The sequence below is a fragment of the Rana temporaria genome, chromosome 8 (genome assembly GCF_905171775.1).
Source record: "Rana temporaria chromosome 8, aRanTem1.1, whole genome shotgun sequence".
Lineage (NCBI taxonomy): Eukaryota > Metazoa > Chordata > Amphibia > Anura > Ranidae > Rana > Rana temporaria.
Window position 1 is genome coordinate 125,930,683 of NC_053496.1, and position 21,560 is coordinate 125,952,242.

A 21,560-nucleotide genomic window follows, 5' to 3' on the forward strand; every position below is an offset into this window, starting at 1 on the left:
CACCCTGTCGCCGAGTATCAGCGCGACGCTGTCCTGCTAAAAGCACAATATCACAAACACCTACTGTAATACATACATAAATAAGGGAAAAATGGTAAGAGGGGCCTTTCAGAGAAAGAAAAGACCCCATGCTCACCAATCAGCAAGGCCTATGTCATGATCGCTACTGTGCCGAGTGGGCGGCGAGGCATGGTCGTCCCCCAGTTGGCTCTGGGTGGAATTGAACCCAGGACCTCTCTATTGCTGGTCCAGGTCTTTGCCTCTGAGCCACTGCTCAGTGATATTCTTCCTGCTGTCCGTCGGAGCCTGGTTCTGAACTTGTGCTACTTTGGACCAATCAGTGGCCTGAGCGGCCTATTTAAACCAGCCCCTTCCTCCTTGCAAATTGCTGGTTCGTTTGCAGTGTTTGCTACTGGAAACCTTATCTGTGGATATCCTGTTTACCTGACCTTTGGCTTGCTCTCTGGATTGCTGCTCTCCTTGACCCTGTGACCCCGGCTTGAACTTTGGACTGTCTGACTTCTCTACCCCTGACCTTGGCTTTGAACTTCGGATACCCTACCTGCTCCAACCCCTGACCTCGGCTTGTTCTCTGGATTATTCTTCAGCCTTGTTCCTGTTTGAGCACCTTCTGTTTGGACTATTTCCTGTGTGCTTCTGAACAGCCTCCAGTGAGCTTTGGCTATCCAGTTCCCGGTCCACCTTGGATTCCCTCCTGCCACTGGACCCGGTGCCTCTTGGTGCGTCCTTCCTTCTGTCTCAAACCCCAGCGGGTGGATCGCATCGAGTCGCAAAGGTGAGCCGCCCTTGGCATCTCGGCCTCGGTAAGTAATGTTCCTGACAGCCTAGGTGCCTGTGGCCATGTTCACTGAGGATAGCAGCAATATATGCTTGGTAAGGGAGCTGAGGGAGGGGAGCCAACCAAAAAACCAGACCAAGGAACAACGGGAAGGCGGACATGGCATGGGTAGAAATGAGTGACCTTGGAGGTCCTAGATAATCTGTTCAGGTGTCAACTATAATATAATATGTATGTAATTCAACATTAGAAAAATAATCATAAAGTATATAATAGAATGCATGAATGAATGTATAAACCAACCTGTTGCGATGGTAGAACGGATAGAAAGGCCAAGGGAAATGTGTGCAAAACTACAGATATGTGAAAAGGGATGTCAGAAAAGGCAATCCCTAAAAGGAAGGGGAAATATGAGAAAGTGTAAATAGGAAAAAAAAAACATAACCAGACAGAGGAGTGCTCGATGTGAAAGATGAAAGATATGTGTACCTGTGTAGGATCAGTAGCTTGCAACAGCAGAATGAGCCCATGTGAAGTGAAAGAGTGAAATATAAAATCCCAGCGATGTGTGCTCAACCATCAATATCCCCACAAGGGCTCCAGCGGGCTCCGCCCCCAGCGCCATGTAAAAGATGGCAGGACATGCTGGCGCTGAAACGCCAGCTGCCGAATGAGGGTGCGCATACGTAGGCTACCCCCAGCCATCCTAGATGACAGACCATGCCCATATGCAGTGACGCCGCTACCGCGGACGTCACGCGATGGATGTGGAAACATGGCTTCGAAATGACGGTACTCAGCCCATCCCTAAGGGCAGGGAGGGACAGCAGGAGGTATAAGTAACCTCCCTTGGTGCATATTGCAGCATACACAAACACACAAACAGGCCACCGCTGCCAGAAAAAAGGCCAAGGCATGAACCAGAAGGAAAGTGGCCTATGTATATGGGTATATTGAACTAAAACATGTGTTCACCAGTGTAAGGGGGTCCTGCTTCCATTGACCATCAAAGGGTTGCATCTCTTCCCCGACCATAAGTGTAAGTAGGACCTTCATCACTGGCAAGCAAGTGAGCTCTACACAGACCACTAATGTAAAAGGTATTTTTCTTCTGACCTTCAATGTACAGGATCACTTGTCCAATAACCACAGCACATTTTTTCTGTTTGAATCGTTTTTATTTGTATTTTTAAGAAAATGCAGATTAATTGAACACTGTACAGAGCAGCAAACAATTCTTGCATGCTCTGAATCATACAACAAGAACTGGTACAAAAAAAAAATAAGGGGAGGAGAGTATGAAATCATCAGGGGAAGAGCTTGGTAGACCGGTTAGGTCTTTAGTAAGGCCTCAGTGGAACATGTGGGCATAACAGAAGTAGACAAGATAATTAATCTTTGGGTTATGCATTACAGAGAGGTGGCCGTCAGGATTATTGCCCTGTATATCAATATGAAGATGAATGCGGGTAGGAAGATCCTGAGATTGAGACCTTGCTGAAACTCAGTCACTGTGAGTAGGCTCTCAAAAACGATATAGAGGGTTCTAGTCCAGTGACCATTTTTCTCCAAATATCTTCCCCCTGTCTCCCCTGATGGGGGCTCACCACAGCACATTTTGTATTCCTGTTTTTCTCATTATATCTACAATGTGATATCACTTACTGATTACTAAGGTGCCATAAGCTGTAGATAAAATAATTTTTTGGCAGGTGTTACCTTAGACTTAAAACGTATTTCAAGTGTCTTCCATAGTAAAAAGGTTGAGAAAGGTTGCATTAGGTTTTCATCACCTAATCCTCATCCAGTTTTAATCACTGGAGTAGAGCTACAGTCGTTTTTGTGCTTATTAAAAGCCAGCAGCAACATAAAATGTAGATGCTGACCTTTCACAACACACACTCACCTGTCCCAGGATCCAGCGATGTCACCCAAATCTCTTCCTCTCCCCGGAGCCAGCATTTCAATTGTGGGCACCCGGCTGTGACTGTTTACGGCTTCACAGGCGAGTCGCACTACACCTCTTGAATGGGCTGCCAGTCTTCAGGGACTTGTGACGTGTCCCCAAATACTTCGGGGAGGGAGGGGGAGAGGAGAACTTCTGCTCAGATCACCTAGGCCAGTGGTCATCAACCCCCGGGCCGCGGCCCACTACCAGGCCGTGGCCTTACTACAGAAGGGCCGCGGGTGCGGGCGGCCGGCATGACAGAGACAGGCAGCTGGGATATAAGCGCCGGTAGGAAGAGATAAGGCGAGCGAACAGGCGGGCAAGCAGAGATGATTATTACTACAATGTAATAATAGAAATAAAGCGCTGACAAATTGCCCGCAAAAAATCGTTTACTCCCCGGGTGCCAACCCCAACCCCCGCCCCGGGCCTTGCCACAATTTTCGTCCACGCAGCCGGTCCCCGGTGTCAAAAAGGTTGGGGACCACTGACCTAGGCAGTCTGAGCGGAAGTGAAAACCGGTACCTGTGAAAAGGGTGGTTGATGATTGGAATAAACTACCAACAGAGGTAGTGAGACAGTCAACGGCTTCAAATATGCTTGGGATAAACATAAATCTATAGTCAGACAACGAGGTTAATGAGAAAAAAAATGAAAAATGGCCAGACTCGATAGACTACTCAGTCTTTTTCTGCCATCACCTTTCTATGTTTCTATAACTAGGTACCCCCAAAAAAATTACCTGACAAATGATTTTTTTTCACTGCAAACACTTTTAAATTGCAGATTAAAAATAGAAAATGCTTGACTGGCTGGTTTAGGATGATGTAACTCCTGCGAATGCGCACAAGATTTAATTTATCCTGGCACTGAGGTGTTTTGAAAATGTACACTGGACTTCGCATGCGCAGACATTTGTCTATGGAAGAAGTCAGACTCATCATGCTTCTTTTTTTTGCATTGCAACTGCCAGCTATGAATAAAGTGGGAATATTCCTCCAAAACATGGTGGTGTAGATAAATTCTAAGCCGTGTCAAGCAGGTCCCTGAGTAGGTGGTTTTACCTCAACAAGTCAACTTGCATTGTAGGTTTAGTGGTCCTTTAAGATGAGTGAGTTCTCAGTCTTGTGGTATTTTAGAAACTGGCTGTTAAAACGTTCATGTTGACCTTTCAGATGTTTATGTGATTTTGGAGTAGATCCTGGGGCCCACTTATCGACAGACCAAAGCCTGAAAACAAATCTAGCTCTGAAGAGACAACCTTATCTTGGCATCATTGATTTTTAATTAAACATCTACAAGCAGTTTAATCTTGTTATGGGATGTTAATTGACATTGTTCTTTACAATGCAAAAATAACACATTTGAAGCTTGGCTGCTCTCCTGTTAAAAACAATCAATATGTTGTCAAATACATGTAATGGATGTTATAATAAGACCACTGTTTGATCATGGAGCATAAAAATACCTGTTCTCTAAGGATAGTTAAATGTACACAAATGGTTCCAGTCACAAGTGTATGTATAGAAGACTGCTCTGTGCAATGGGTTTCACTAATGTGTTTGTTCACTAGCGGCTTGTTAGTGTTTGACTAATTAATAAAAACTTAATTGTCTACCCTTTTTGCTTAGCTTAATCTTAATGTATAAGCAGGCTTATGTATATACTTAAAACTTACATATTATAATATCATAATGTAATTACATTATACAGTATAATTAGAGATATCCGGGAACTAATGAAGAAACACTATATAAATCACCAAATGATCATATTTTTTTTATTGCATCTGGGTTTTAAGAACTCATAGATGCCTCCACACAAATCTGTCGCTGACAGTTGCTAAACCCAAAAGTAAGAATGTAATATATCGCAGTTTGCCAGGCGAAATGGTGGTATGGCACAGTGACCTGGTGAAATATACATGTTATTACTTTATAAAATAAAATGAGATTGTAAAAAGTAAAAATCTTCATAGAATGTTCCACATCTATGGTAAAATACATACATAAATACTATTTTTGTTGATGCTGGCTCTCGAAAACCCAGGAGGAATCTGTCACATTTAGTTGTGGCAATAATACCATTGCTAATTGTTTTGTTCACACTGCAGCTGAAGGTTCACTTGGCTGAACACCCAATTGTTTGGCTATTCGCCCGTATTCTCCATAGACTGTACACAGTGCAGACGTCCTGCTATTCTTTCCCGAATGTTCTTAGCCTAATTCCGCGTACACATGATCAGAAATTCCCAACAAGAAAAGTCAGATGAGAGCTTTTGGTCGAAAATTCCGACTGTGTGTAGGCTCCATCGGAATTTCCGCCAAGAAAAAATTGAGAGCTGGTTCTCAATTTTTCAGACGGGAAAAGTTCTCGTCTGTATGCAATTCCGACGGAGAAAAGTCCTACGAATGCTCGGAATCAAGTCGACACATGCTCGGAAGAACTGAACTTCATTTTCTCGGCTTGTCGTAGTGTTGTACGTCACCATGTTCTTGACGGTCAGAATTTGGTGTGGCCGTGTTTATGCAAGACAAGTTTGAGCCAAAAATCCACGTATTTCTTGTCGGATTTTCCGATTATGTTAACTCTTAAGGTCAAATGTTTTTATAGCCATTTTTCTATTCGGAAAGAATGTAAGGTAATGATACATTCGCCCAGCGAAAGGCAACACGTAAACTATTACACACTTATGGTGTATTCAGAAGGCAGAGGTATATTAAAGGACTTAGGAGGGTCTGGTTATGGGTCACAGGGGCAGATAACCCCTCAGGAATAATCTTGAGCCTTGCAATGCTTTAAATAGGCCACTAGGCACCAAAGTCAATTCAAATGTACATGCACACACTCATGTGCACAAGCATGCTCCAGTGCATGTACACAGCGCTTATATGCATGGACCATTCAGCATGCATGCTCAGTTCTTTGAGCATAGACATGAACTCAGTTTTCCTTAAAAATATTTATATATATTTTTTTCATTTTTCGTGTACAGGCATATTATATAAGAAATATTGCCCTATGATCGTATAAAAACTATTTGAATTAATCCATGATTGTGATGGTTGCTAATCCTTCACAAGTGATTAGAGAATCGATCTTGATGAAGCTGGACTGTAAAAAGGTCTGGGGAAAAATGCTTGGGAATCCTGTATGGTAAAGAGATAAATGTGATTACAGTAGCTTATTTTTAGGAGTAAAAGTAATAACAGTAATCAAATATAACCCCTTAACATAAATAAATGATTTACTACACTTACTACATTATTTAAAACATGATTCCAGCCCCATTGGCAACATTTTGAGCTTGAAGGTCACATTTTCTCCCATTAAAGCAGGATTCCGGGTATAGTTTTTTTTTTGCAATCCACAATACATTACATTCAATATTCTTTTACAAGAAAAAAAAACACGATCGGTACATAAAACAGTGTAAACACTTACCTGATATCTGCTCAGCGATCTTGTGACCGTTTCCATGTTAGCTGTGGGCACGAGAAGCCCAGTTTCTGTGTCTTCCTGGAGAGATGCATGCTGGGATTTTTAGGCACAGCAATGGCCAGAGACTCCTGGGAAATGAGTGTCAACATTTCCCAGGAGGCAATGGGGTCTTAGGACAGGAAGTTGAACCACCGCGGACTAGGAACTAGGCAGATTACGAAATCTGCCTAATAACAGCCATATACAAGTGAGTAAAAAAGATATATATATATAGATATTTTTTTACATTAAAGGCAAGCTGTTAATAATAAAAAGTTTGTTTTTAGGGTGGAACTCCGCTCTAAGCATTGCAAAGTGACTCCACTTGTCTTTAGGTTTGAACACAGTAGGAAGCACTGGTTAGTTCATTGCAGGAGATTTTGCCTCAATTCCTGTCCTGGAGACACATGGGAAGTGAGAAGAAATTACTTTTAAGAAAGTTGGCACCAGAACAAGTGTCCCCATTGGAAGATTTCTCGATTTCTCTTCTATTTCTATTAAGTTGAAATTTATAAAATTTTGATATTCCCATCTCTTCCTGTCTCAGTGATAACCAGGACAAAAATATATATATATATATATATATATATATATATATATATATATATATATATATATATATATATATATATATATATATATATATATTTTTGCATTTCAATACACAATGTTTCTTTGTCCTCATTTTGTATTTTGTTCTTTCTAGCATTGCTGGTGGCATTTGGTGTTTTGTTATCCATCACTGGATTATATTATTTAGCAGCGTACATCATCAGGTATGTCTGAATTTCAGAATTAATATTGTTAAAAGTTCATTCATTTTTCAATGCATCTTGCATTCTTTATTTCAATGAATACATTTCAATAATTTTTATTTGGTTTCAAGTTATACAATAAAATATATGGATCACAGTTATCAGAAGCATCATGTTACTACTCTAGAAAACCTCTACATGAAATAATAAACCGAAGATCATTACCATTCAGATTGTATCTATTATTGATGTATTCCTTTCTATCCATAACGATCCATTACAGTCCACAGTAAAATTTAAACGTAAACAGGGTGAGGTCTAGAAAATTAGAATTCTCGAAATCTGTATACTACTTCAGGAAATCAGGCTTTAGGTAAATGCTTCAAATTAGCTAGTCCAATATTGCGTGTGTAAAGAAGAACTAGAAAGCATGAAGAAGTATAAGAGAAGTAACAGAAAGTCCTCTGAAGCCCTCTGTACACACGGCCCAGAATCTTGTCAGGAAAAAAACTTTGTTTTTCCTGACGAGATTCTTGGCAAGAATCCCTTGCCGGCCGGGTGTACAGACACTCAATTCAAAAGAACCACCGTTCTTTTGAATGGCACGAATGCGGTGACGACATTCGATGCCGTGGCCGCCATCTTGCTTCACCCTACCTATTCCTTGGAAGCTACCGTGCATGCGTCAAAGTCATTTCGAGGATGCAAGGGTTTCCATGGAGAGGTAAGTATACACACACTCTGGTTTCTTGGCAGGAAAACACTGCCGAGAATCACGATGAGAAAATAGAGAGCAGGTTCTCTATTTTTCTCGTCAAGATTCTGGGCAGTTTTCTAGACGAGAAACCTCAAAGCCTCGTACACGCCCTCGGTTTACTTGGCAAGAAAGCTCTGCCAGCAGTTTTCTTGCCAAGAAATATAACCATCTTCTAAAATTCGAATTTCAAAAAGAATAAATTGGAATTCGAATACATAAGAACAAAATAGAATAGAAAAGAAAAGAATCGTATAGAATAGAATAGAATAGACTATCATAGAGTAGAAAAGAATAGAATAAAAAAAAACAATAGACTAGAATAGAAAGAATATAACCATTCCCAAAATTCATATAGAATCAATGCAAATTTGAATAGAATAGAAAATAATAGATTATAATAGGAAGATGGTTATAGTCATTCTATTCTTTTCTGTTTTTTTCTATACTATTGTGTTATTTTCTATTCTATTCTACTGTATTCTATTATATTCTATTCAAATTGATTCTATTTGGGAAATGGTTAAATTATTTCCTTTTTATTTATTTTTTTATTCTATTCTTTTCTATTCTATTCCAATTTCAGAAGATGGTTATAATCTTTTTTTAATTTTTAATTTTTTTTTTTCGTCTATTCTATTCCTTTCTATTTTGTTCTATTCCATTCTATTATTTTATTTTCTATCCTATTTTGTTCTGTTTTACTCTATTATATTATATTATATTATATTATATTATATTCTTTTGTTTTCTGTTATATTATTTTTTATTCAATTTTTTTCTATTTTATTCCTTTATTTTCTATTTTATTTTATTATTTTTGGAAATTGGAAAACTAATTTTAATTTGTAAAACGTTTGAATATAAAAACTATTCGAAATTGATTTGAACATTTTCCGAAATGATCCGATTTTGAAAAATTTAGATCGATTCGAAAACGAATAAACAAACCAAATTCTGAAAACGAATTAAACAAATTCAACTAAATTATGTAAATAACGAATCGAAACAAAATTAAACAAAACACATTTTTTCGTTCTACACATGTCTTGTCATTACCCCCTCAAATTCCCCAAGCTTATAAGGAAAGCACCTCATCCTGCATTGGCTTTCAGCCCTGATGTCTGCACTGAATTGTACTGAAACACTGTAAAACGCATCAAAAACGTACTGGAACGCACATAAATGCACCAAAAATGCACCGGAATGCTCATGTTCCCATTTAAGATGAAGAAAAAAAGAGGGAAACAATGCACTGGAAAGCATACAAAATGCAACAGAAACGCCTCAAAAACGTGCATGCAGGAACGCATCCGGACTGTGTTTTCATGGTGTAAACTGGCCCTCAGTCTAATGTTTCCCAGTGCTCTCAAAGAGTTCTTGTTTGTAACGGACAAAACTATATGAATTTTCATAAACCATTATCCAGGATAACAATACATATATATTGTGAACTTTGGGGGTCTTTAAGCTCCGCGAGACAAGTGCGTAAAACCGTGTCAGTAAAGCAAAGGGTCTTTATTGGTGACCAAACAAAACAAAATAAAGCTTTTCTTCAGCATCCAAAACGTCACAACAAAAGTCCTGCTTGTTTCCAGCATAAATGAAAAAAAGTCTTTCTTCAGAAAAACAACCAAAAGAAAGGCACATACGTTTTTAGTAAGAAGTCCTCTAGACCTTCCCTGCAGACACAGCTTCACTTCCAAACTACTCAAAAGTCCTCTCTGAGCAGCTAGCAGACTTCCATCTTGTCCTCACAGGTGCACTCTCCCAACTCACTCACCCCCTCCAGCATCACTTCCTGCTTTAATGGGTGGTTGTCTGAGAGATTTTAACCCCTTGTGCGCTGGCTTCCAGGGTTTAGGAGTGGAGGCTCCATCCCACCCAAATAACACTTTGGAGCCTCCAAAATTCCAGTCCCCAAACTACTTTATTAAGATAGAGAAGACTGCAAGCCAGTCCTCTCTGAATTAGCGCCTGCCTGGAACTTTTCACCCACTTTTGGGTGACCCCCTGAACCTTCTACCTCTATTTAAATGGACCATAGTCCAAACAGTGGTGCCGTATAGCACCCGTCCAGGACCCACCCCCGGTGTCCTGTACATATCCCCCCCTCTGCCTCAACGCGGAGGTGTTGGAGGCAACAGTAGACACCATACAATGGACTCGGGAGAGGGCATCGGCATTCTGATGCTGTCTCCCGGGTCTGTGCTCTACCATGAAATTGAACTCCTGCAGAGACAGAAACCACCTTGTTACCCTGGCATTGGTGTGTTTGTTCTGTCTCATCCACGTAAGAGGAGCATGGTCTGATATAAGGCGAAACTTCCTACCTAGGAGAAAATAACGTAGGGAGTCCAAAGCCCACTTGATGGCAAGACATTCGCGCTCCACCACTGCATAGTTTTTCTCAGCTGGCGTCAGTTTCCTACTAAGAAAAACTATTGGATGCTCCTCTCCGTTGATTTCTTGAGACAGAACTGCTCCTAGCCCTTCACTTGCAGCATCTGTCTGCACTATAAAATCCTTAGAAAAATCTGGCGCCACAAGCACCGGATCCTGGCAGAGTGCGGTCTTAAGCATTTGAAAAGATTTTTCAGCCTCAGCATTCCATTTAATCATGACCGACTTTCGGCCTTTGGTGAGGTCAGTTAGCGGTGCCGCAATGGTGGCGAAGTTGGGGACAAACCTCCTATAGTACCCAATTAGGCCTAAAAACGCTCTGACCTGTTTCTTTGTTAGGGGGCAGGGCCAGCCCTGTATGGCCTCTACCTTGCTCATTTGGGGCTTCACTAACCCTCTACCTACAATGTATCCTAGGTACTTGGCTTCCTCCACCCCAACCGCACACTTCTCCGGATTGATGGTGAACCCCGCTCTTCTCAAGGAGTCTACCACTGCCTGTACCCGGGGAAGATGGGAATCCCAGTCCGTGCTGAAAATGACTATGTCATCCAGGTAAACGGAGGCATACCGTAGGTGTGGACATAAAGTTTTGTCCATGGCCCTTTGGAATGTGGCGGGGGCGGAGTGAAGACCAAACGGCATTCTTTTATACTGGAAGTGACCTTCCGGGGTAGAGAAAGCTGTTTTCTCTCTGGCCTCCTTGGTCAGGGGAATCTGCCAGTAACCTTTTGTGAGGTCCAGCGTGGTGATGTACCTGGCAGGACCCAATCTCTCAATCAGCTCATCTACCCGTGGCATGGGGTATGCATCGAACTTGGAGACCTCGTTGAGTTTTCTAAAATCGTTGCAGAAGCGGAGAGTACCATTGGGTTTGGGCACCAACACGATCGGACTGGACCACTCGCTCTGCGACTCTTCGATGACCCCAAGTTCGAGCATCCTTTTAACCTCTCCAGACACTGACACTCTATGAGCTTCTGGGATACGGTAGGGTTTAAGCCGGATTTTCACCTTGGGCTCAGTCACAATGTCATGCTCAATGACGTTGGTGAGCCCTGGCAACCCTGAAAACATGTCCCTATTCCTTTGCAGAAATTCTTTTACTTGCTGGGTTTGGGGCCTAGTTAGGGTAGCCGCAACCTGCACCAGGTCGATCCCTACATGGTCCCCTGACTGTACCGCCACCACCGCGGACACCGGTTCTCTGTCTCTCCAGAGCTTCAACAAATTTATGTGATAAATCTGGTAGGGTTTTCTTTTTCCTGGTTGGTGTACCTTATAGTTTACCTCACCCACTTTCTCTACTACTTCAAATGGACCTTGCCACTTGGCCAAGAACTTGCTCTCCACTGTGGGTATTAGGACAGCTACCCTGTCTCCTACTTGTAACTGTCTCACTTTAGCCGACCGATTATATACCCTTCTTTGGGCATCCTGAGCCTTCTGCATGTGCTCTCTCACCATCGGCATCACTTTAGCCACCCTTTCTCGCATTTGAGAAATATGCTCTACCACGGTTTTGTGCGGGGAGGACTCACTTTCCCACGTTTCCTTTACCAGATCAAGCAACCCCCGGGGCCTTCGTCCGTACACTAGCTCAAATGGCGAGAAACCCGTGGATGCCTGTGGTACCTCCCGGATAGCGAACAACAGGGCAGGGAGTAACATGTCCCAATCTTTCCCGTCTTTCTGGACCACTCTTTTTAACATGGACTTTAGAGTTTTGTTAAACCTCTCAACTAGGCCATCGGTCTGCGGGTGATAGACGGACGTCCGCAACTGCTTAATCTGAAACAGCCTGCACAAGTCCGCCATCACCTTTGACATAAAAGGGGTGCCCTGATCCGTTAGTATTTCCTTGGGGAACCCAGTACGTGAGAACATTTGAAATAACTCCCGGGCAATGGCCTTAGAGGACGTTTTTCTCAATGGGACTGCTTCTGGGTATCTAGTGGCGTAGTCTAGGATGACCAATATGTATTGGTACCCCCTTGCCGACTTTACCAGGGGTCCCACAAGATCCATAGCGATCCGCTCAAATGGGACCTCAATAATTGGCAAGGGTACTAGGGGGTTTCTATAGCGGGGCACTGGGGCAGTTATCTGGCAAACAGGACAAGACTCACAATATCTTTTAACCTCAGCCTTCACCCCTGGCCAGTAAAACCGATCGGTTATCCTGGCCTCCGTTTTCTCCGCCCCCAGGTGTCCTCCCAGTGCGTCGTTGTGGGCTAGATCAAGGAGCATCCGCCTATACGGTTGAGGGACCAGCAACTGCTCTATGGGTTCCCCTCGGCTCTCAGCCACACGATAGACTAGGTCCCCCTTCAACGCAAAATGAGGAAACCTCTGATCTGCACCTGGTATTTGTGAAACCCCATCAATGACAGAAACCTGCTCTCGAGCGTTCACTAAGGTAGGATCCTGTAACTGGGCGGTGCCAAACGCACCCCTGGGTACATCCAGGTCTGGATGCACTGGCCTTGGGGATGTTTCCCCCTCACCCTCCTCAATCGGGGAGAGCTCCTCGTCATCCTCCCCCAGCATGACTTGTAATGGGGAGACTCCCCCCCCCTCAGAGTTCAACTCGGTTTTGAGACCTGACACAGGACCACTATTATTAGAACTAAGATTCTCTGCAACGTCATTATCACCAACAGGTATTTCCACATTAGAGGGGTGTGTTGTGGAGGTTTCAGGCCCGGATCCCCCGGACTCTGTCCCTTCCAAGCTCAGTGTCCCCAGTTCTCCTGGCAGACCCGTCTGTACCTGGTCCCATAGTTCCAAAAATAGTGGACAGTCCCGCCCCACTATGATGTCATGTATCAAGCTTTTTTACCACCCCAACCTCCTGGGTAACCGAGGTATGGCCATAGGACACAGTTACCGGGACCAAGGGGTACTCCTTGGTGTCCCCATGGATACATACTACCCGTAGAGTCTTAGTTACTGGGCCTATCCTCCCAAGCACCCTGGCATGTACGAGTGTGACCATGCTGCCGGAGTCCAGTAGAGCCCTGGCAGGAAGGTGGTTCACCCACACTTCGCACTCAAACCGTCCTGCAGCCAGGTCAAGATGAGTGGTACACACACTTCGCACATAGAAGGAGCTTCTCCGACCAGTTCCGCACTCCATAGGCTCCTCCTGCAGTGGGCATTGTGCCCGGGTATGCCCCCAGGACCGACATCGCCAACATTGTATGTCTCCCATCTTTGGTACAGGAACCGACCTCCGTGGTTCTAGGGCAGATGGTGTAAACCTGCGGACGCCAACATCTGGCAAGGCTTCTCTCCTCAGGTTGGTGACTGGTCTGGGTGTCCTTGGCATGGGTTCTCGACGCTTGGTAGGCCCAAGCAGGTCCTCCACCACGGTATACCGTTCAACCAGCTCGACCAGCTGGTCAGCATTAGTAGGGTTTCCATGGCTTACCCAGCGCTGTAGGTCATCTTGTAGGGACCGTAGGTACCGGTCCATCACCACTCGTTCCACCATTTGTGGACCTGACAACTTTTCTGGCTGCAGCCATTTTTTAACCAACTGAATTAGTTCATGCATTTGGGACCTGGGGGGTTGGTCAGGTTTGTACCGCCAGCGATGCACCCTTTGAGCCCGGACGGCTGTGGTCACTCCCAGGCGGGCCAGGATCTCGGTTTTTAGACGCTCATAGTCCCTGATGTGCTCAGCTGGGAGGTCAAAATAGGCTTTTTGCGGGTCACCAGTGAGGAAAGGGGAGATAATGCCAGCCCATTGGTCCCGGGGCCACCCCTCTCTCTCTGCTATCCTTTCAAAGGTGGTGAGAAAGGCTTCCACGTCATCGCTGGGCGTTAGTTTTTGCAAAAAATGGCTGGCCCTCACAGACACTGGGTTGCTAGTGGCAACGACCGCTTGCACTTGTCCCTGAGCCAGCTGCTGTACGGCCTCCTGCAAGGCAGCCACCTGTGCTTGAGTGGACTCCTGCTGGGCCGTAAACTGGGCGGATAGCAGCCGTGTATTTTCCTGCTGCGCAGCTATAGCCTGTGCCAGGGCCTGCTGCTGCTGAGCCATCGCTTCCTCATGGCGACGGTTTGACTCTGCTGACGCTTGCTGTTGGGCCACAGTGGCTTGCTGCTGGGTCACAGTGGCTTGTGCCAAAGCCTTAACGACCTCCTCCATGCCTTTGTCTGCTGTTTGTAACGCCTGGGCAGACTTCACCCAAGACATGCCATAAGTATACTGTCTCTTTAAATGTCAGTTTTAAACGGTTTTTGCGCCTGCAAATGCACTTTGCCCGCATTCGACACCAGTTGTGAACTTTGGGGGTCTTTAAGCTCCGCGAGACAAGTGCGTAAAACCGTGTCAGTAAAGCAAAGGGTCTTTATTGGTGACCAAACAAAACAAAATAAAGCTTTTCTTCAGCATCCAAAACGTCACAACAAAAGTCCTGCTTGTTTCCAGCATAAATGAAAAAAAGTCTTTCTTCAGAAAAACAACCAAAAGAAAGGCACATACGTTTTTAGTAAGAAGTCCTCCAGACCTTCCCTGCAGACACAGCTTCACTTCCAAACTACTCAAAAGTCCTCTCTGAGCAGCTAGCAGACTTCCATCTTGTCCTCACAGGTGCACTCTCCCAACTCACTCACCCCCTCCAGCATCACTTCCTGCTTTAATGGGTGGTTGTCTGAGAGATTTTAACCCCTTGTGCGCTGGCTTCCAGGGTTTAGGAGTGGAGGCTCCATCCCACCCAAATAACACTTTGGAGCCTCCAAAATTCCAGGCCCCAAACTACTTTATTAAGATAGAGAAGACTGCAAGCCAGTCCTCTCTGAATTAGCGCCTGCCTGGAACTTTTCACCCACTTTTGGGTGACCCCCTGAACCTTCTACCTCTATTTAAATGGACCATAGTCCAAACAGTGGTGCCGTATAGCACCCGTCCAGGACCCACCCCCGGTGTCCTGTACAATATATATATATATATATGACATTCAGAGGATTTTGAAATACCTGATATTGGCTCATTCAGTAAGGCTGTACAGTTTTTGGGGCATTTATTTCAGTTACTGTGTGTAAAAGAGCAAAAAAGTTTTGTGTCAAAATTGTTTCACCTTTTGGCCATCAAATATGAAACATACCCCCTCATGAGCTTGCTACCGAAAGCAATGCGGAGAGGAATCTGTGTGCATTCTACCAAGTCTTGTTAGTACCAAGTACAAGTACCAACTAGAGCAGTGGTCCCCAACCTTTTTGTCACTGAGGACCGGCGTTGTGAAATAGAATCGTGCCAAGGCTCGGGGGGGGGGGGGCTTGTTATGTGGCCTTTCGCGGGCAATTTGTTGGGGAAATGGCTGGTGTTAGCGCTTCAGTCATCACAGAACAATGGCTGATATGGTGTTGGGATGATTGAAGCACATTATTTCTGTCATTGCATTGTATATGATAATAATAATGAAATAATATGGTTCAACTCACCATAATGCAGAATCTGCCACCAGATGCGGTTTGTCACTTGCCACGTCGCCTACAACCAGATGTGGATTGTCACTTGCCAAGTCGCCTTCCACCAGGTGTGGATTTTCGCTTGCCATGTCACCTGCCATCAGGTGGGGATTGCCATGTCATCTGCCACCAGGTGCGGATTGCCACTTGCCATTTCACCTGCCACCAGGTGTGGATTGCCACTTGCCACGTCACCTGCCACCAGGTGTGGATTGCCTCTTGCCACGTCACCTACCACCAGGTGTGGATTGCCACTTGCCATGTCACCTGCCACCAGATGTGGTTTGTCACCTGCCATGGTGGCCACTCATGCCAGTGAGGGAGAACAGTGGTAAAGCGGGGCGAGCGGTGAGAGATGATCTCCTCTCTCTGCTCCCCCGCCTCGCCGCAGTGTAGCAGCCCCGCTGTGTGGGTGGAAGTTCCCGAGATCCGGACGCACTATGAGAGATGATCCCATCTCTCTGCTCTTACCGCCTCGCTGCAGTGTAGCAGCCCCGCTGTGTGGGCGGAAGTGCCAAGATCTGAGCGGGCGGTGAGAGATGATCTCAGTCATCTCTCTGCTCCTCCGCCTCGCCGCAGTGTAGCAGCCCTGCTGTGTGGGCGAGAGTTCTTTGATGCTGGCAGGCGGTGAGAGATGTAATCTCACTGCTCACCCGCCGCTGCACTTCACACAGTGCAGCCTTCGCTGCCCGGCTGCAAATAGGCCACGGCCTGGCAGTGGGCTGCGGCCCGGGGTTGGGGAACCCTGATCTAGAGAACACTTTAAAGTTGGCTTATATCAGCTTATATCAGCGATATGTTCAGCTTTTCTTTCAATTTTCTAAACAAGAATGTAATCCTTTTAAATTGTTTTAGCTTGGGGCAATGCCAAAGGCTGTGAAGGAGTGTGGCAGGTTCCGTATTGCAACTCCAGCACATCCTGGAGACTTGAGAATACAATTTGTTAAGGGCCAGGGGACCCTGTACCACGTAGAAAGGAGTTTATAACCCTGTTCCTAAAAATAGTTAATTAATGATAGTGGATTTGTGGGCTAAAGTGACATTCCTGTCTATTTGCTGTTTCATGAAAGTGACCTGTAGGTCTGTCTCCCACCAACGAATGTACAGGGGGATGCAGTCCCCTGGGTGAAAGTTCAGTTGTTTATACATTATAAACAGCAGGTGTGGCACAAATTGTCCTTCAACGCACAGTTGCTCAAAGGGGTTAAGTGATCATAGAAGTTGCATAGAGCCCCAGGTCTGGTATGGATTGAAACAGTGGTGGACAATTGGTAGGCTGACCATAGACTCAGTGATGGTTAAATGAGGGTATCAGTGTTCTGTGTGGTCAGCCAGCACCGTGAGGTGGCATAACACATGCATATACTGTAGAAATTCAGAGGTCGTAATTAGCAGAGCCAAAAGGGAAGTTGGGGTTGTGTATCACTGGTGTTAATGGGGATGGTTTGGGTTAGAGACCTTTTTGGGAGAATGTTTAAGAAATCACTGAGACTGTGGCCCCCATGGTGGGTGGTGAGAGGAAGCACACCCGGTCACTACCTGGGACAAGTGAGCTTTTTAATATAGTGTCAGATCAGGTAGACCAATGCCTCCCCATTGGGAAGAGTAAGTAAGGCGCGGCAAGTCCCAATCGCCTTGTCAATCCATATAAATGTAATCAACAAAGTGCGGAGTGAAATAAAAAAGGATTGAGGATTTTTTATAGGCCTGGCCTGAATGAGATATAAAATCTGGGGGAGTGTCATCATTTTGAAGGCGTTGCATCTGCCGAACCATATTAGGGTGAGGGCATGCTAAAGCCCTGACAACAATGGGCTAATATTGGTCTCATAAATTGTAGCTGGGTTTGAGGTGGCAAATAGATTGTTAGAAACTGTGAAAAGGAAGGAGATTCATAAGCTTTACACAAAGATAATGATCATTATTTAAATCCATTAAATTTCCTGAAAAATTTATCTTAAGAGGCGCTCATTTTGCATGAATAAAATAGCATATGCTAAATTCCCAAAGTTAGCACACCAGGATAAAAGCTCATACACACAATGAGAATATCAGATGAATGGTCAACCTTTTTTTTTTGTTGCATGCTAATCTTATATCAAAAATGAAGAGGTTACTCAATTTACGATAATTCTAATACAGCTTCGGAAGTGATGTAATGTACAGTATTATACTGTATTCTTTTATTTCCGAGCATGCACAAGTCTTGCCCATTCCGATTCTTTTCGTATGAAAATCATCCGATCTGGTTCCGTACGAGAACATTTTCCGTATCTGTCCCTTAAGAAAATTTTGAAAGAACTATCGTGATCGCCAGCTGTGTACTAATGATCAGATTATCGTATGATCGCTTTGTTAGTAGAATTTTTAGTTACATTTTCTGATAGTGTGTACTAGGTTTAATGTTTAGTTTTTTTAAAGAAGTAGAAGTTGTTTTCAGTTAAGTCCTGTGAGATTTGAAAAGTACAGGCACGAGGTTGCTGAAAATAAAGATTCTTATCTTTGCGTAAAGCGTTGTAAACTGAGCCTCAGATCTCCTTCCTTCCCACTGTTTCTGCTTTTGTCTTCAGCTGTTTAAAACTCCCTTTTACAACTATCTGCTCCCTTGCAGAGCATAACGCACAGTATGATACGAGTTAACATAAGTCGCATTAAAGGGTTTGTTAACCCATATATACTGTATATAAAACTATACCAACCCCTTTATTAGAGGCTGGCATAGCACACTGTCACTAGTTTTACAAAACGAGCGCTGTAAATACATATCAGCTGTCTTCAGGCCATGTGGAGGAGACTCATGGCCACTTTCCAGCTCTTATGAATGGCTTCTGAATTAGGGGCCATGATCTTCCTCTAACGTCAGCCGGGGAGATCACGTGACCGCCCGTCTCCTTCACAGAAGCCCTGTCTCTGAGCTGTAAAGCGGCCGTAAAACATGTGACCGACCTGAAGAAAGCTGTATATACTGTGTTTACAACTCTTGTTTTGTAAAACGAATGACCTAGTGTGCTATGCCAACCTCTAATAGAAAGAATGGCAGTTAAAATGTTATGAATTAAATTTACAAGCAATAGCGGGGGGGGGGGCAGTTCCGGGCCAGAGACAGACACAGAGGCAGATGACATGGAGGAAGGAGGGGGTGAGGGGGAGAGAGGTGAGCAGAGGGGACATTGTATGGCGGAGGAACGCACTTAGGCCACAGTGATCAGGGCGGAGCTACCCTGGCTATCGTGGTCTATTTATTTAGAGAGGGGATACAGGAAGTGCAATATTCAGTTTTTTTTTGTTTTACAGAAGGGGGGCAGATTACTCGGCACAACCACTGTGCTGTGTAATCTGCTTTAAGGGACCAGAATATATATTTTTTTGGGGTTAACAAACATTTTAAGGCAGCCCATTTATTGGAATGGGCTGCCAATGTACCACAATGGATTGAAAATCAGACATCTCCTTTTTTTTTTGTAATACAGTGAACCACAATTCATGGTAGGTGTGCATTAGTGTGCATTGCAATATGCTGTGCTTCTAAGTGCATTGAGGTGCCATTGAAAATGAATGGCAATGCAATGTGCTAAGATGTTTAATACATTGCTCTGCCACGTTACCACAAAACATTAGTGTGCATTGGCTCTAGTAGGCTTATTATTAGGATAAGGAATGTTCAAATGTACAAATACACTAAACATAGCAGCTCAAAGGCTAATGCCCTGTACACACGAGTGGAATTTCCGTCGGGAAAAAGATGTTTTTTCCGACGAAATTTCGCTCAAGCTTGGCTTGCATACACATGGTCACACAAAAGTTCTCTGAACTTTCGAGCATTAAGAACGCAGTGACGTACAACACTACGAAGAGCAGGGGTCAAGTCCTGGGGAAAAAAGTGTGGGAACTCCCACCCAAGATCCACGCCCCCACCAAAAAATAAAAAATGATACGCTCATATGCATAATTACTAAACCGCATGTTTTTTTTTTTCAGATCCACTGTACCTTAGTAATCCTTTGTTACTGGCCGCTTCCTGTATATGGATTCATCGGGTAGGGCTTGGGCGGCTCGGCTGCTTTAGTCCTGCAAAGGGAACTGAGTTTCTGCTGTGAAAAAAGTACAGAAACTGCGTTCCCACGCGTTCCCGCAGGACTTGAGCCCCGACGAAGAGGCAAAAAAAAGAAGTTCAATGCTTCTGAGCATGCTTTGAATTGTTTCTGAGCATGCTTGTTTTTTTTCCCATTGGAATTCCATACAGACGGATTTTCCGATAGGAATTCCGTCTGAAAAATTGAGAACCTGCTCTCAAACTTTTGCTGGCGGAAATTCCAACAGCAAAAGTATGATGGAGCATATACACACTTGGAATTTCTAAAGGAAAGCTCACACCAGACTTTTGCTGGTGGAAATTCCGCTCGTGTGTACGGGGCATTACATTTTCTTACACTAGATATGAGGAAGCCTCATATTATTTTTGTCCAGATCTATTACTGTTAGTAATCTCTTTGTCTATGTACCTCAGTCTACTTTTTTCTTCATGCCTGATATTATTGGCTGTGCCTATACTTGCTATGCTTTTTTGTACTAGGAACGCTAGAAATCATTAAATGTGCTTTGGACACAGCCAAAACACAATCATTCTTCATGGATTATCATTTACTTGATGAACAGCGTGGAGATTTTATAAAAAGGAGTTGGAAAGTGCATACAAGGGTCAAATGCCTCTTTCTTTTTGAATTATAAATGGGGATTGGCACTGAGAGCATGATGGCACCACTTGAAATATTACAAATATTTGCAGGAGATTGAATACCTGAAGACACAGCTAATTTATTTATTTATTAGTGCTTCATATGCAGTGAATAAAGTAAAAGGATCACAACCTTAGTGCCAGCTTTTTGGTACGTGGGGTACAAGTGTCCATGTAAGTCACACCACGTGTCTATTTTTGGACATGTGTCTGCCCCACTACCCCAAGGCTCCAGTGAACTGAGGCATTGGCCCAGTAGACCTCATTTCCATATGAAAAAAAATAATTTAGGAGAAATAAGCACCAGTACCATATAATGTACAAATCACCAAAAAAAACACTGAGCTACTTTACATTAAAGAAGCGTAAAAGCGCGTTTTGTTTCACTTCTAACTGCGTGTACTGTCAATTTCCATGCGCACAATGCCACAAATACTTGGTCTTGTATTTTACAGTATATTTTGCCTTGTCCTCTTTATGTCTCTTGAGTGGTAAACATTGTGGCCCTGGACTCAATATACAGAATGCTGCACTCCTTATTAATGTTCTAAATGCATTTGATTAAAGCTTGAAAGCATCAAGTATTCCATAACTTTCCTTTCACTTAAACAACTAATATATGGGAATAAATCATGTAAACCACAGCTAGTCATATGTTCATTGTCAATAATTCACAGATCCTCTTTAACAGGCTGTTTGAAGAGGATTTTTCCCCTGAATCCATGTAAAGAACGCTAACCCTAACTATAACATGATTTGTTTTCATGGTAATTTAATTTTGATGTTACAGGTTAGGATGCACGCAGAGGTTTATTGAGGACTTTAGCAGGCGGACGTCTCATGTATTCAGCAATGTGAGTACAATATCTTTAATGAAGCCTAGATAAAGTCTATTATTCAGCTACAACAGTGGTTCTCAACCTGGGGGTCGGGACCCCCTCGGGGGTCGAATGAGGATTTGCCAGGGGCCACCGAATCCTGGTCTGTTCCTGAAGCCTGCATCACTCTCCCAGCCTTTTTGCTATCCCTGGAGCCTGTGGCCACCCAGCTGGGCTGTTCCTGGAACCCGCAGCTGCCCACTCAGCCTCTTCGCAGGAGCCCATTTGGCTGGGGGGCAAAGACTAGAGGTCAGCTGACTGGTGAGGAATGTGAAGTGGGAGGGGCTGGAGGAGACACTATCTCCTGATTTTGGCATAGGTGTCACTGCT

The 21,560-nt window shown here is 44.0% G+C and overlaps 1 protein-coding gene across 1 annotated transcript in view; it reads left to right on the forward strand.

Annotated features, from left to right (window-relative positions):
• LOC120910441 (heparan-alpha-glucosaminide N-acetyltransferase-like) overlaps positions 1-21,560 on the forward strand; it is a 468,708-nt gene that overhangs the window by 110,291 nt on the left and 336,857 nt on the right. The window contains exons 5-7 of the mRNA XM_040322198.1: positions 6,934-7,003; positions 10,241-10,382; positions 10,557-10,694. Of these exons, the coding sequence (XP_040178132.1) occupies positions 6,934-7,003; positions 10,241-10,382; positions 10,557-10,694 (350 nt within the window). The remainder of the gene's footprint in view (positions 1-6,933; positions 7,004-10,240; positions 10,383-10,556; positions 10,695-21,560) is intronic.